This window comes from Ammospiza caudacuta, chromosome 4 (genome assembly GCF_027887145.1).
Source record: "Ammospiza caudacuta isolate bAmmCau1 chromosome 4, bAmmCau1.pri, whole genome shotgun sequence".
Classification (NCBI taxonomy): Eukaryota; Metazoa; Chordata; class Aves; order Passeriformes; family Passerellidae; genus Ammospiza; species Ammospiza caudacuta.
This window is the reverse complement of record NC_080596.1, coordinates 5,576,804-5,591,891: the sequence shown is the minus strand read 5'-3', so window position 1 is coordinate 5,591,891 and position 15,088 is coordinate 5,576,804. Positions and strand designations below refer to the sequence as shown.

At 37.2% G+C, this 15,088-nt stretch overlaps 1 protein-coding gene across 1 annotated transcript in view; it reads left to right on the top strand.

The window, feature by feature from the left end:
- Positions 1-12,176: 12,176 nt before the first annotated feature.
- Positions 12,177-15,088, top strand: part of RXFP1 (relaxin family peptide receptor 1) — a 50,275-nt gene continuing 47,363 nt past the window's right edge. Inside the window, exons 1-2 of the mRNA XM_058803771.1 lie at positions 12,177-12,353; positions 12,449-12,522. Of these exons, the coding sequence (XP_058659754.1) occupies positions 12,501-12,522 (22 nt within the window). The 5' untranslated portion in view covers positions 12,177-12,353; positions 12,449-12,500. The remainder of the gene's footprint in view (positions 12,354-12,448; positions 12,523-15,088) is intronic.

The following is a 15,088-nucleotide window of genomic DNA, read 5'->3' as shown; positions in this document are numbered from 1 at the left end:
TTGTCTCTCTGTGCAGGTCATGCAAGATTCTAGGGAGTAGGGTGGGAGATTGATCATCTTAACTTCATCAGAAATAGCTGCTGCTTTCCACCATGAGAACAACAAACACATTTTTAATAAGGACTCATGTCAGTATTCCCCATTTTTCAGCCTAATGTGGATGAGTAATGTTACAGGAACAGACTGCTTGGAGAAGTGCTTGCATTGCTCCCTAAAATGTTGGGTGATATCAAAACCTGTCTGCTACAGGTGAAAAAAGACACTCTTCAAAGCAACAGCCTTTATTTGCATATCAGTCAAAGGAAAGTTAATTAAAAATAACATAACTACTTTATGTTTAACAATATTCAGACAAAGTGTGCAATTATCAGATGCTCAATATTCCTGGTTCATGATCTTTCATTTTAGTTATCTCCATTACTGGAAGTTACTCTGTTTAAAGTGCATTCTGATGTCAGACACTGTGCATTAAACAGTTATTAGAGATCTAGAACTGCAGGATAGCCACTAAATGATATGAACTGTCAGTGACTTGAAGCAGCAATTGTCCAGAAAATACAAGGGAAATGTTACTGAAGGAAATACTGATCAGAAAATTATTTCCTTCAAACCTTTTTCTGTAAGAGTTGCAAATGTAATTATTCTTCTCCAATGGCTTTACATGTTAATGTACTCAAAAGTTGTGCAAGAAGAGGTTTTAAAAAGCTTTGCTTTTTCATGGCTCTCCGACTTTGAACTGATGACCCACATGGATTTGGATTTTGTACCCTTTGTTTCATGTTTCCTCTGTGGTCTGCGATAATTTAATCAGTTGCATGTCAAGTTGGTGCTATTTAGATTTCAGTTTTAGCTAAGCACAAGAAAACAGTTTCTGTTTTAGATCTTGGTAATAGTAAATATATGTAAGCAATTCTTAGTGTAGGTGTCTTCTTTCCAGGTGTTGCCTCACTGCCCAGACTAAAGAAATGTTAAATGTGGGTAATGACATGCACTATTACTCAAAATTACAATAAAAATAAGAGAGTTTTTAATAACCATTCTACCTTGCCACAAGTATTGAAAACTTTAGAATGTAAAAGGAATAGGATTATCTGTGAAATTCGAGTAAAGCTAAAAAAAAACGGTGTTGTATTCATTTGGAACATGAATTGCAGTAAATTATATTTTCCTCAAAGTATTTGTTAATTAGTGTGAGAGAGATATTTATATCTGGTGTCCTGTGAAAATTAAATTGCTAACATTTTAAAAGTTATTAGTATTCAGCATGGATGCTGAATCTATTTGCTGTTAGCAATTCAGTATAGTTTTTCATAAACCACATTGTCAGCAGTTTTGTTGTAATAACAGGCTGAGACACATTGTATTCTGCATTTATGAAACAACTAAATGTTTTGTGATTCTCTATTAAAAACAGCGTGAGTACAGGAAGATTTTAAGCAGACAAATGCTAAAATGCTGAAACAATCTTAAAGTGCTTTCTTTTTTTCTCTTCTTACTTCTGTTAAGGTGAACAGAGTAGTCATGGGGTCCAGTTGAAGCTGCAACCACTAAACCCAGCAGCTGGATCACAGTAAAGGATTTTAACCAAACACATCAAGATTGAGTCATGGTGAGTTCATTTTTGATCACTAAGAAAACCTATAGAATTTGTGAAGGCAAGAAAAGAAGATTTTGTGGAAAAGACGTGCAAATAACAATAAAAGAGAAAAAAAGAGTAACAGTACTACCTCTTCCTTGAGATGGTAATGAAATAAGAGTAGTGTGGGCACCATTTTCACTTAGTCTTGTACATCAGGACAACATACTTGCTATCTTTCTGCTGAAATAATGCAATAAAAATCAATGTTCAAAGCTGATCTCTGAAATTCCTGTAGCAAGCAGCCTTTTATGCTTCCTTAGGATAATTTATATTATGTCATATTTAAAAGAATATTAAACAAAAGTAAATTCCATTAACTCCTTGTAATATTGGAAGGGTATATTCTGGAAAGGAAGCAAAAAAAAATCAAAGTATTTCACACCTCTGCCAGAACCAAAATATATTTAGGATTTGAATCTTGATCCATTAAATCTGGAAGAGTGATCAGTAAACCCTGATGGTCCATCTCTAGCAGTGCTGGCTGTCCAGCACAGTGAAAGACAGAACACACAGGGATTTTTCTTGATGGTTTTTCTTTAGTCTTAGGATAAATTGGCTGATGAAAATGTCTGTGCAGGAGAGTGCTGTGCTTTTTAAAGAAGAGTCCAAAACAAATCTATTTTCCTCTTCTACTGATTTGTATTGTTGTCCATCTGTGTGCTAGCTAGAATTTCATGCTGTCAAATCTGATTGTAGAGTCAAAGTCATAATTGTATAACCTTCCCCAGAGGAGAAGTATTGCACAAGATGTAATCTTCTTCATTCATCGATCCCTTGTACTGAAATGGCGTGTTCTGCAAAAGTAAGAAATTTTTTTTTAAAAGATCAAATCTCCAGGGAACTCACTGACACTCAAAAATTTCTTCAGCTAAGTCAGAGCAGCTCATGGCATTTTTCACTTGCAGATCCCAATATAATTTCAAGAAAACCCTAATACTGTTGCTGTGTCTTTAGGGAAGCAATTGCTACCTATGTATCATTCCTTTTTTCCCTATTATTTCCTACTCTTAATTTTCACAGAGGAACCCAACAAGGAACTGAACAACAAACTAGCATAAGACAACTGCTCCTGGTCCAAATGCCCCCAGAAACCAATTATTCTTAAAATATAAACTACCGCATGGTTATTCTTACATTCTTTTATTACTTGCGTTAAAATAATTATGTGCACTCAAATATTTTAAAACCTAAACTTCAATAAGTCCTATTACTCAAAATGTATTTTAAAAAGAACTTCAAAGTTAACGCAATTGATCTTTTTTAAGCAATCTACTTGATTTAAATGTAATTCTGGGGAAGAACTTGTATGGTTTCCAACACAAGGAGACTGCAATTCTGTCTCTAGGAATATACATGTGGCATGTAATAAAGGAGGCTATAAGTGGAGAGAAGCAAAAAGAAGAAACATCACAGGAATGCTGAGATGGTTGTTTTCATCAAACAGGTTATCTCAAGCCAAATTGAAAGCAATCTGGCAGACTTAAAACAGGATGCTAGCAAGAATATTTGGTGACTATGAGAAAAAATGTAAACATCAGTCTTCAGCAGTCTCCAACATTTTATAATGGCTGTTTAGAACTTCTGGGAGTGCATCTATAGAGGCTAACTCCAAGTACCCTATCACAGCTCCCTCTTGTCAGTAGAGCTTTTCAATAGAATGGGGAAATTTAGAATAATCCTTGTAAGTTTCACTGGAAACACAGGAACATAAACTTCCTATTTTCCTATTACAGACATCTAGATTAGATGCCTAAATGTAGAATATATGAATTAGGTTTTTCTGTTTCATTAATTTGCCTTTTTTTTTTTTAAGGCAGTACAAAGAAGCAATCTTCTCATTGTTTCTATACATGAGTAATCAGGGACATTAGGAAGCCTCCTACCCACATTTTTTGGTTCAGCTGTGTTTGTTTTCTAATCAAATTGCCTGGATGAAACATCTAAATTGATCCAGTACCTGTACTCTCTAGAAAAGGAAAAGCATTTAGAGCCCAGTGAGGATTATGTGACTCAGTTTCACCTCTAGTCTTGCACAAGTGATAGGAACCCCTCTAAGTGTTGCTCTCTCAATCATTACAGAGCAAATGAGCATCCCTTGATGGCTTTAGTGAAGAAGATACGGGAGGGTCACATGCGAGCTTCAGAGGCACTGCTGGTGTGCAGAGTCTTTATGACAAATCCTCAGATCTCTTCAGAAGTGTCATGTGAGAGCAGCCCAGCTTTTTCTGCCTGTTGTTTGGGGAATTTACCAACCAAATAGATGGCAAGGATGCTGACATGAAACATACAAAGGAATACTGAGAGTAGGGATTTCTACTTTAACTCCATGTATAAAGTGGCAATTCTTTATTAACACAAGCCTAATGGCTGCCCTGTCATCTCACAGATCAGGAATTCTCACCCTCTGTGGCCCACAAGATAAACCCAATTAGGGTTTATTAGGAAACCACATGGGGCTTAGCAGCCTCAGAGCTGCTCACAGGTCAGTTTTGCTGCTGCAAGCAAATACAAAACTTGTATATATTCCCCCGCTGAGGGGGAAGGCCTGGCTCTGTTTAGGTGGCACACATCAGCTGACTAAACAACCCCCCTAACAGGACCAACAAACACATTTGGGAGCAGCTTCATGCACATGCCATGGAGAGTCCATGAGCTTTCATGGAAATCACTGGACAGCACACAACAGCAGGAGCGTGAGGAAACAAAGCACATGAGAAATGGCAAATGTTTTCTCCGTGCCTGCGGCGTGCTGCCTCTCCCAGTGTCCTTGTTCCAGCCACAAGGGAGTCTCAGGGTGGCAGAGGAAATGGGATATGCAGCACATAATCACTGGCCACACCACATGGGGAGATTTTGAATGATCAGCTCCTATGTCACGTGCAATTTTCCTAATCTGGAAATATGGCAGAGTACATTGTTCTAACACACTTTGGAGCTTTCAAAGTGCCTGCTGATTGTATTTTATTGTGCCCCTACAGAGAGGGAACTGCCAATCTGCATGGGGCAAATTGTACCCAGTTAATTTTATAGGACACGTGGAAGAGGGGCACGTGTCCTTGCTGAATAAAATTTCAACTTAAATGTAACTCTCTGCTTGTTGTCTGGAGATGTGGAGTCACATTTAATGGGCTTGCATTGATCGTTTGAAACTGCTTATTAGTGTTAATGCAATGTTTTGGCAAAACTGTAGCCTTCACTTAAATGGAAAGAGAGGTTGCTACTGGCAATTGTATTCAAATTTTCCATTTACCAATATATCAATTTATGAAAAGCACATCTATAATCTCCAAGATTTGCTGGTTTTTTTAACTATACACAGAAGTGGAATCTCAACAAAATTAAAAGGTGGAGACTGACAGAAAAGCATTACTGTTTCTTCTATATGTAGCTCTTAATCTGTGTCTCAAGGAAATACAAATGGTTTTGAACAGGGGTAGGAGTAGTGCAGCACTACTGGAATGGAAGTCTGCAATATCCCTTACAGGTAGTTAAGCATTTACAAAGGTACTTTACAGGACCAAAGACAAGTAAATTAGTTCCTCTATTTACATAAATGTTTTTAAACCTGCTGACCGTTGTTAGTGTGGTGCTCAAGTAATAATTGCCTTGCCAGTTTATGAAGGAATTAAATATTTTGCAAAAAGCACCTGTCAAAGTGGGGTGAAAAAAATCCCAAGCATAAAACAAATGAAATAAATACTGCTTGACTTGGACTTCCTTTGGTTTCAATCTCAAAACTTTGGATGAAGAGGAGAAACATAACCTGACTGATCTGACTATTGCTGCTCGTTTATCTTAGCAAAAGCTGCAATACACAGCTGAAACAAGCAGGGTTTGTTGACTGTTTCCAAGGGAAGGAACCACTCCCGTGAAGGCACAAGCTTTGCTAGTGTTCAGTAACTCCTTCATCATGCTGCATAGCAAAACCTTTATATTTAAGTCTTGGAGGTATATACAAGGGAAAAAAGACTTCTTTCTGCCTCAGTGGTCTGGTTAATAGGCATTATCAGAGCTCTTGTAATGGCAAACTCTGCTTCAAAGTAAACTTTCAATAGCTCTATTTTGACTTGATTAAATCTGTTCTATTTTTACAGCAGCCTTGCCTGCTGGTTCCAAATATATTGCACATTCACACCTGAAGATGCCCTTATCTTTTCTTGATCTCTTGTTCACACTTTTAATTGACAGCTTTTGAACTATTGAGTAGCAATACCCACGAAGTTGCTAGGTGGGCTGTGCTAAACTTTAGCTTGCAGTTTCAAGTACTGATTGGACTTTTGCTGAAAAGGACTTTTAAATTCCACACTGTAAAAGACCATGATTTTTGGGGGGAGTATTATGATGTTTTCAGTCTTTATTTTAAAGGAGCAGAGTTTTCCCAAATTCTCTGTGGCATCTATGCAGCACCTGTGAACGGATGCAATTCTGCATTTCAGTGTTTGCTGTGCCACTAACGATATATGTTTACATGCAAAATGACATTTCTGGCTTTTATAAACTCGTTCTAATCAAAAAGGTATGCATGTCTTAGCTGTAAAGCATTCAAATTCTGATCAGGCAATAAGTAATAAATATATAGTCTCTGTTCTGAGTTGTAGCCTAGGGCTTCTGTGTGCCATCATGCTTCCAAATGGAAGGTGTATTATGTCATTTTTGGCCATGTGGATAAATGAGAAGAATTTTCTGAATTTAGGTCTTCAAACAATATCTGAAGAGAAGAGGGAAGGAATATAGCACACATAATTCTACAGATATTTCCCCTGAATGAGCCCAAACTGTTTATAGGTAAAGCATAGTGTATATAGTGTTTCCTCTGGTCATTTATTCTACTGACTAACTATCCCCATTATTAGAAAGTCATGCATTATTTCTGGTTTGTGCTTATCTGGCTTTCAACTCCTCATTGCTGCTTCATATTACATCTTTCTCTGCTATATTAAAGATCCCATTAGTACCCAGCAGAAGTAACTCTGCAGGAAAGTGCTTGTAACCTATAATCAAATTACCTTTTGAACTCTATTTTGGGAAAGTAGAGCAAGCAACTTACTAAAGATATTGTGCTATTTTGTAGCATGTTCTCAGCATTTTTTCCTAGTTTTTAACTTCCCTTTTCACTAATTTAAATTTATAGAAACTGTCAGCAAAGTAGGTCAACTATTCATGAACCTGACTGTGTGCAAAGATAATCATTGAACTCTGTAATTGACTTAGCCAGAGGTTTGAGGCACTCTAGGGTGAAGCTTATTGGGCCAAAGCAGTAGAAAGATGTTGGACTTGTTTACATGTATCCCAAAATGTTATTTACCTGCTTGCCTCTGTTTGTTGCTCTTATGTTGGCCAGCTGATCATCCTGAAGTTTTGAGTGAAAACATCCATATAAAGAGCATTAAAAACTCTTAAACGCTATTACATACAGAGTCTTCACAGGACACTTAAAGCCCAATTTTGTCCTTTCTTTTAAATTATGTGTCCAGCAATTTCTTGTTCCTCTTGATGTCCCTTGCTAAGGGACAACTTGGTTTTGCACCTTGGTTTTGTCCTTTGATTATTTGATTTTGGCCAGCATGCCTGATCTATACCTTTGTAAGTATAGATCATTTTGAACAATCTGATTTCATTTGAATTTCCAGTGTGGCTCTTTCCTGCACTAGAGAATTAAAAATTTCTGGTTGAACCTATCTGATTTTTTCACTTCTCTGTCTTTCTTCCCCCCAGAATAGTATTGTTTACACTTCAGTTCAAAATACTGCATTGCTAGGGAACTGCCAGATTTCCTCAGGAGCTTTTTTTAGATCAGCATCCCAGAAGACTTCACCTATGAAACCTCTGATTTATGAGGTCTGCTTTTTGAAGCCTGCTATTTTTATTTTTTTGTACTGCACCAACTTTTCGAGCCAAAGCTTTCCCACAGCTGTATTTTGTCCAAACATGTCACAAGTTTCAGACCATTTGAGGGTTTGTTGAACCACATCCAGGTGCTATAAAGAAGAAATAAAAATTATGTACATGCAATAAGCATGCAGGGAATAATGACTGCCTAAAGGTGGCAGCTTGTCAAAGGATCTTGTGCTACTTTTTATTTCATCTCATGAGGAAAGCTTTCCCCAAAGGAAAAATTTATGCATCATTGCAGCGAAGATGCAACTTTTTTAAAACGCATGCAGTAACGCACAGCTAAAACCACATGACCAAAATGGAAATCTTATGCCAAAAGAAACACCCAAACTGATTTAAAGCAAAACAAAAGAATTATTTCAAAAATATTTGGAAAATTGCCTGCCTCACTTTGATTTTCCATAGCTTCTATGATCCAGCCATGAAGAAAACACCTGAAGAAAATCTTGTGACTTACTTACTTTTAGTAAAAATTACCCACACTAATATCTTGCTTGATGGTGAGATGCCCTAGGAGGGATTTGACCTGTAACACTTGTCAGTGAAAGGGATTCCCCAGAAAGAGAACAAGCACATAGCTCAAAGTGTGACTGCTGTTGGTTGCAGCAGTATTAAAATCTGGCTATCTGATTTTAAAGCCAGGTAGATGTTGCATAGATTCCCACCATGGGTTTAGAGTGCAGGTTACAAATGTTTCTTTAAAAAGGTACAGATTTCCCACCTTGTTCTGTAAGGACACCAGAGTACCTCCAGCTGTGCTCAGTGTGGGTGGGATTATTGGAATGCAACTATTTAAGCTAAAACTAATTCGGCACACAGTTATTGATTCATCTTTTATAATAGAAAATTCAAAGGCTTTATATATTTATAGAGAAATAGAGACCTAAAAGAAGACAACACTACCAGGCATTTGAATGATGCCTGTATAAAGCATGAGAAATGTAATGATTGTTGCTTCTCAGAATTCTACCCATCAGTTCCTATTTATTTGTTTTAACATTTTTGGCAATTACAAAGTCAGAAAAGTTATAATAATTAATAATAACAATAACAATAATAATAAATTATTGTTGTTGTTATTATTTATTATTATATCTGATTTTCCTCAGAGACCTGATGATTAAAGCTGATGGCTAGAAATGTAGATAATCAAAACACATACATTAAATTGTGTGAGATCAAGACCTTTAGACATAGACCACATCTTTTAAGCAAGCAATAAAGGCTAAAAACTGTATCAGCTTTTTGAAATCCCAGAGCATTTATACAAGTAAAATTCATTGCTAGATTGCTGCTTTCAGGCCACTGGAGATACAGTTAATTATCTGCAAGTTTTATTTCATTTTACTTCAACAGAATGCAGAAGCTAGGTATTCATCAGCCTGAGCCCTCTGAAGACAATTTCAGAGCACACCTGTAGGACAAAATGAACTCAAACTCCATACAGAACATAATGATGGCCCCTGCTGTTTCTCTAATATGAGCGTGTGTCAGCACCAAGCAGAAGTGATTGTGTTGTCTCCTTTCATGGCAGAGCCCAGCATTTAAGGCTTTTGAGCCAGGTGAGAAAAATTTCATTCAATGCTCTCATGTCTGAGAGGAGTACACAAGGGAGCAAGGGTAGCAGAATGAGCTGTTTCTTTTAATGAATCTACTTTCCTGAACAAAAAATAATCCCAGACTCAGCCAGAAAGAGAGCACAAAACACAGTGTGCCACTAAAATTCTAGCTGCTCAAGCACTTGTCTAGAATTTTTGTTATATTATCCCTATTACAAAAATATTCCCTATAATTAACATAGAAATCCTCCTGGGATAAAATACAAAGCTAGGCTAAATGCATTCTTTGATGTTATCTTACTCTTCATTAGATTATACTTTATATTCTCAAAGACATTAGAAAATTCAAGAATATTGGAAATAAATGCCATCAACGGGAAAAAAATTATTTTTATAGTGTTAGTCAGCCAGACACTTGGCAAAAACCTCAAATATTTTTACATGAAATGTAAAACTGTTACTTAGTCTTGCAAACCTGTAAACTTCTGCTATGTTTCAAAACAAAATAAGAAAACAAAATAAGAAAAAAAAACCTGGACCATAGGTCGTAGCTTCCTATGGTTTAATCATACATTCTGCATGGTTACTTTGAAAAGGTTTTCTCTACTTGTAATATCCCAGGGCTTTAGAACTGTATGCTTAATATTGAAATCAATTCTCATTCTAGTTCAAGCTGCTCACAGAAATATTGATTTATTTTTTTTTAATGCACAATTTATTTGAAGGAAAGGAAGCAAAGCTCACCTAAAAAAAAAATCTTCTGCTAACTTAAGCTCCTTCATGGCAGAGTATCAGCTGTTCCCAAACCAGACATTTTTGCTAGCTCTTTCAAGGAATTTTCATTTCATACTTCTCAAAAGCTGCAATATTAGATATGGATAAATGTTATACTTATTTGCTGATTGCTTCCAACGTGTATCTGTGTAAAAGAACAATCTAAATAGTACCCCAAACAACGAACTCAAAGCCCCAATGAATTTAGGTCCTAAATATTTACCAGCATTAGGAGAATGTTATGATACTGATCACTTGCAATTACCTAGCAATGACCGTGGGATTTCTGAATTTCACAGCTCCTTCTGCTGTCTTTGTTGTTTTGTTTGTTTGTTTGGGGGTTTTTGGTTTTTGTTTTTGGTCGTTTTTTTCAGGCTGTTTTGGAAATACAAAACTAGAATTGTAAATTAAGGCATTATATAAAGGCACTGGATTGGAAACCGTACCTACTTCCCAAAATATGGGTTCGTGTTAGAGAATCAATTTTCTTCACAACAGTGCAGTGGCGAGCTGTGGGTATGGATAGTCTTACATTTAATGTTTCAAAATCATTCTTCATTTCAGTGACTCCAACTTTTGTAAATGTCTTCTTATATTACATATTTGACCTCTAATAAGCCCTGCTTCCTCATACTGTAACTTTCATCCTCTTCCTCCTCACTTCTTTTGCGTTTTGGGAGATGTTATTGGGGTTTTTTTGGATTTAGGGTTTTTTTTTTTGGAGCGAGGGGAGCAGGGTGCTCACCCTTTTTAGCAGGGGGAGGGGAGTGTTCGCTTCAACATATGTTTGTCCCACGTGTCTAGTTGTTCCTTTTCTTAATTTTAGGTTAAATATTTCCTCAGTTCAGCTATTTCCTTAAAGGGAGCATTGTGGATTCACATGTAAAGGCATTGATGAGTAAGCAAAGTATAAACAGTTCAGAAGGCTCCTGGTGTCCTCTGAGGACAATTTCTTAATCTGGGAGATATCCCAAATGTACTGCCATTCTGCTACCACACATCAATTTCTCTCTGACTTCAAAGTTGACTTTGATAATTCTCTAACACAAAGGTTTCATAGCTGAGTTACTGAAAGACCTGCAGTTCTCAAAACTTAATGTACTATATCTCTTTAGAGTACAATTTATCAAAGTGGGACTTAATTATCAGTGTTTATGTCTGGTACCATCTCATGTTCAAATGTATAAATAAATTCCCAGTGAACATTTTGTGAACTTTGCAATTTTGATATTCAGCTATTCATACTTGGGAGGTCTGCTTTTTCTTCTAGAATCTTAAGTGCTGTAAAACAAAAATTGCACTGCCTCAAATATGAAGGACAGAGGTAACTTGGAAAGAGCCGTATTGAAAAATTAAAATACAGTTAATCTTGCACCTTTCAGTCATAGGCAGTTACTATAACGTTCCCAGATGGTATAATGATTTACCAAAGCCATTAACATCATACCTGTAATCATACAGTCATAAAAATACTGTTGCAATCTTTAATCAGTCAAAAGACTGGAAATGGCTGGTTAGGAAGAGTATCATTAGTAAAGTTTATATGTTTGGTTGTTTTTAGAAATGTACTTTCAACATTTCAGTTGCAGCTTTGAGTCAGGCATTTGATTTAGTCAAAACACCCAGCTGGAAGAAACAGCTGGAGGAAACTGGGGAATGAGGGAGGGAATGAGCAAGTTTGCCCTGACTGTGGCCTTCTTGCACAGCAGCTGTAGCAGAACAGCTGGGCAGGGCCACCAAAACACCCAGTGGCTGAGGGTACTTTTGTAGAAGAGAGGAAAGTGTTTCAGTGAGCTCAGAGCTAAATTGCTGCTGCCTGTACATCTAAATTACTGCTGCTTGTACACCATTGTCTTCAGGCAATACACTGTCCCATCCACAAATAAAAGACAGGTAAGGCTGTCTTAGAAAAAGAAAAAACAGTCATCCAGTAATGTTTCCTCTTCTGTCTGCCTGTTTCTTGTGGAAAACTGAAACCCATTGTCTGTGTTGCCCTCTGTAGCTGCACCCTGAGACCTAGCAAGGGAGTTATGATCAGCCTGCAGCTAGGAGCTGCCACTAGAGGCAAATTTTGTACAATAGCTTAAGATAACTTGGCAGAACTGATTTCTGGGTTAAGGCTTTTGGTGGATATACATTTCCACTGAAGAAAAAGCCTTCCAGGTGAGAATATCTAGCTCAGTTTTTCCAAGAGAGGAATATCTCTCCCCTTCCTCCAATGCAATGTCAGTAATCCCAGCTTAGCTGCAGCTGTGCTGATAAAAAGGGAGCAGGAAGTGAGAGGTGAGGAGGTCCTGCAGCAGAGGTGCCTGCACAGTTAGCCTGGCACATTAGGTCAGGTGTCCCAGGCTCTTCAGGTTTTGAGAGATAGACCCTATTAAATCTCTGTAATTGTGAAATGGGAAGAGTAATCTTTACCAAAAAAGTAGTCCATTTTTACAGCACTGCTTGAGGCACAAGTGTATGAGATAGAGAGGTAGATAAAGGTACTGTAGTGCAGCTTAATGTTTGGAAAGAGCTGCTGTAAATGAGGTCTTTTCTGTCTTTCTGAGCTTAGACATTCTTGTGCTTCTCTTAAGAGGTCCTTTAGTTTGCTTTGCTCTGAACTCAGGGAACCTGGATGTGGGTGTTAAATGAGGAATAAATCCTTTGAAGGTAAGAGTTGCCCTGTAAAATACGAATGTCTTATTCTCAGTTGTACTGTCTGCAAAGTACACTGACAGAGCTTTGAATACAGTGTAAATTAAATATAATTAAGCCAATTATGTTCATTTTCACAGCTAAGTCTTTTGGATTGTGGGATTGATGGACATAATGGAGGATTTAGATTTTAAATGCTGTGTTCTGGAGCCTTATCTGTCCATTAGTTATTCACATAACTATAATACAAACCCTAGATTTTGGTCATCAAATGGCTGAGGAAACAAGAGGGTCATTTCTAGGGCTGTCATTTTTAAGTATGAACTGCTGTAATACATAATCTTCATGACACAGGTGGCAACATGGGCCCAGTTTTACTTTCAGTGCTTCATCCTGTACTATTTTGTGTTCCACTAGGAACACAGCAAAACAGCTGACAAGTTAATCGGCATTTTCAGCTGAAAATTTTCTTTGCCTAATGAGCAACTCTTAGTAATAAATCCACCATTGGCATAGCAATTGTCTGGTGGGGCTTCGATTTGATGCGTGACATAAAGCATCTTTGAAAGCACTCCTAACTAAACCAAGGAGAATACCAGCATTAGGAAAGAGCAGAAGTGTATCCATACAGTGAGATCCATACTACTCACTACTTGGAGAAGCATGGCATCAGGCAGACTTTGGCTGAATCCATTTGCCTCATTTAGGCCAAAACTTAGAGATACAACTTTTCTCCTACCTGTACTGCATCTGCCTGGAGCTTATCAGTTGTAGCATTGAGCCAGTTTGGTGTACAGTGTTTGTTAAACTTCAAAGGAGTAGCTGCAGCCTGCAGATAAGTAAACCTTTTTTCTTCAAGCTGAAAAGGAATTCTAACTTATTTCCTTTGTAGCAGATTTACAGCTTAGTGTATTTTTATTTTAAATAATGAAAATTACAATGATGATGCATGCAGCTATGATTTCTTTACCTTTGTGAAGTTCCTTCTACCTAGCACCTTAGGTGAACAATAGAAAAAAGACTAAAAGGTGCTGGAACTTCACTAGCAACTTATTTGAAAGTGTCTGATACTTGCAATTATTTAACTCTTAGTTCAAAATTTGATTATGAACACTGTCATAGAGAGGTGAGGTGACTCTTCTTGGTGGCAAATGGCAATTATTTGGATTTAGTGAAACATTAATGCATCCTGATAATTTGTGGTTTGGTGGTACAATGTTTGTTGAATGTTTGGAGGGGGCGGGGGGTTGTCCTCCACAGATATGACAATTAAGTTCCTTCAGTTTGGATACTCTTTGGACTGAATTTCAATTTTAGAACTCCTGTAAGTAGAAATAAAAGCAAATACTGACCATCCCAATGAAGTCCAATGTCTTCTCAAAGCTGTTTGAAAACATGCAATTCTGATGATTTATTTCTTTGCTGTGTAAGGAATTCGTCTATCAAGCCTATTGTTTTCTTGGAAAGAGTTCTCAAATGCCAACATGCCATAACTTTTTACATTTTAGTCAAGAGGGAAACACTTATTGACCTTCTAATACGCAGATATGTTTCTTCTAATAAGAAGCAAAAATGCATTCCACTAAGGTAGGCCAAAACTACTTTTCAAAAGCTGGTCTCTCCTCCTTTTCCTGCCCTGCATTCCACAGTTTAGCAATGCGTGTGTTTGTAACTCTAGCTTCTTGATTTAAATATAATTATACTGAGAATGGGCTGGAAACTGCTGCTGCTTCTGTTTGTGATGTCATGAATGTGTGAGAAGTTTAGAAGAGGGAAGATCTCAGTGGATTTTCCATAGAGCAAGTGTTTATTTGCAGCAAAATTAACTTTAATGAGTATCCTCGCTAAAGGTCCTTAAAAAAGAGGAAGGCTGAAAAGTGACAACTCCCACTGGGGCTGAGCTTCAGAAAATATGTGTGAGTGGTATGTACCACATTTGGGGGTTTTCCCTGTTTACTCTGAGGTAGAATATCTTCAACTTTTGTAGTGGGTCAGACTGCTTTTTAAAAACGCAGCTTGTTTGATTTATTATGTTATCGCGTGAAAGGATCTATTCCAAACACGTGTATGGTTCTTACACTTCTCAAGTAATTATGACTAGATCAGGAGCAGAAAGCTACAGAGGAATCTATACAAGAAAGAAAATTCTTTCTTTATAATGTGAGTTCTCTCTCACCCTGCACTGAAGAGGTAAAGCTTTTATTTTACTTTTCATTGAAAGAGTATTTCACTTTTTATTACTTTCTTGGTTCAGTTTCTTCTTCTATTTTATAACCTTAGAAGAGTTTTCAGCTGAGACATTAGCCCTAGAGTATGTAGGAGTTAGATTAACTCTTAAACAGCTGTTTGAAGCAAGTGTGATCTTAACTGATATGCTCAAAAGCTAGTCCCCACCTTATAAAATAATTATTTTATGTCTAATCCTTTTGATCCATTTTTGCCTGTACATTGCCTATTACTGGCGCTGTTTGTTACAGTAAATGTCAAAGTATTTCTTGAGGTTTCCATAGACAACAACCTTTCTGTAAACCCCTCTCTGTTCTGTATTCTTTTATACCAGAAATCAAGAGGCTGGCAGTTC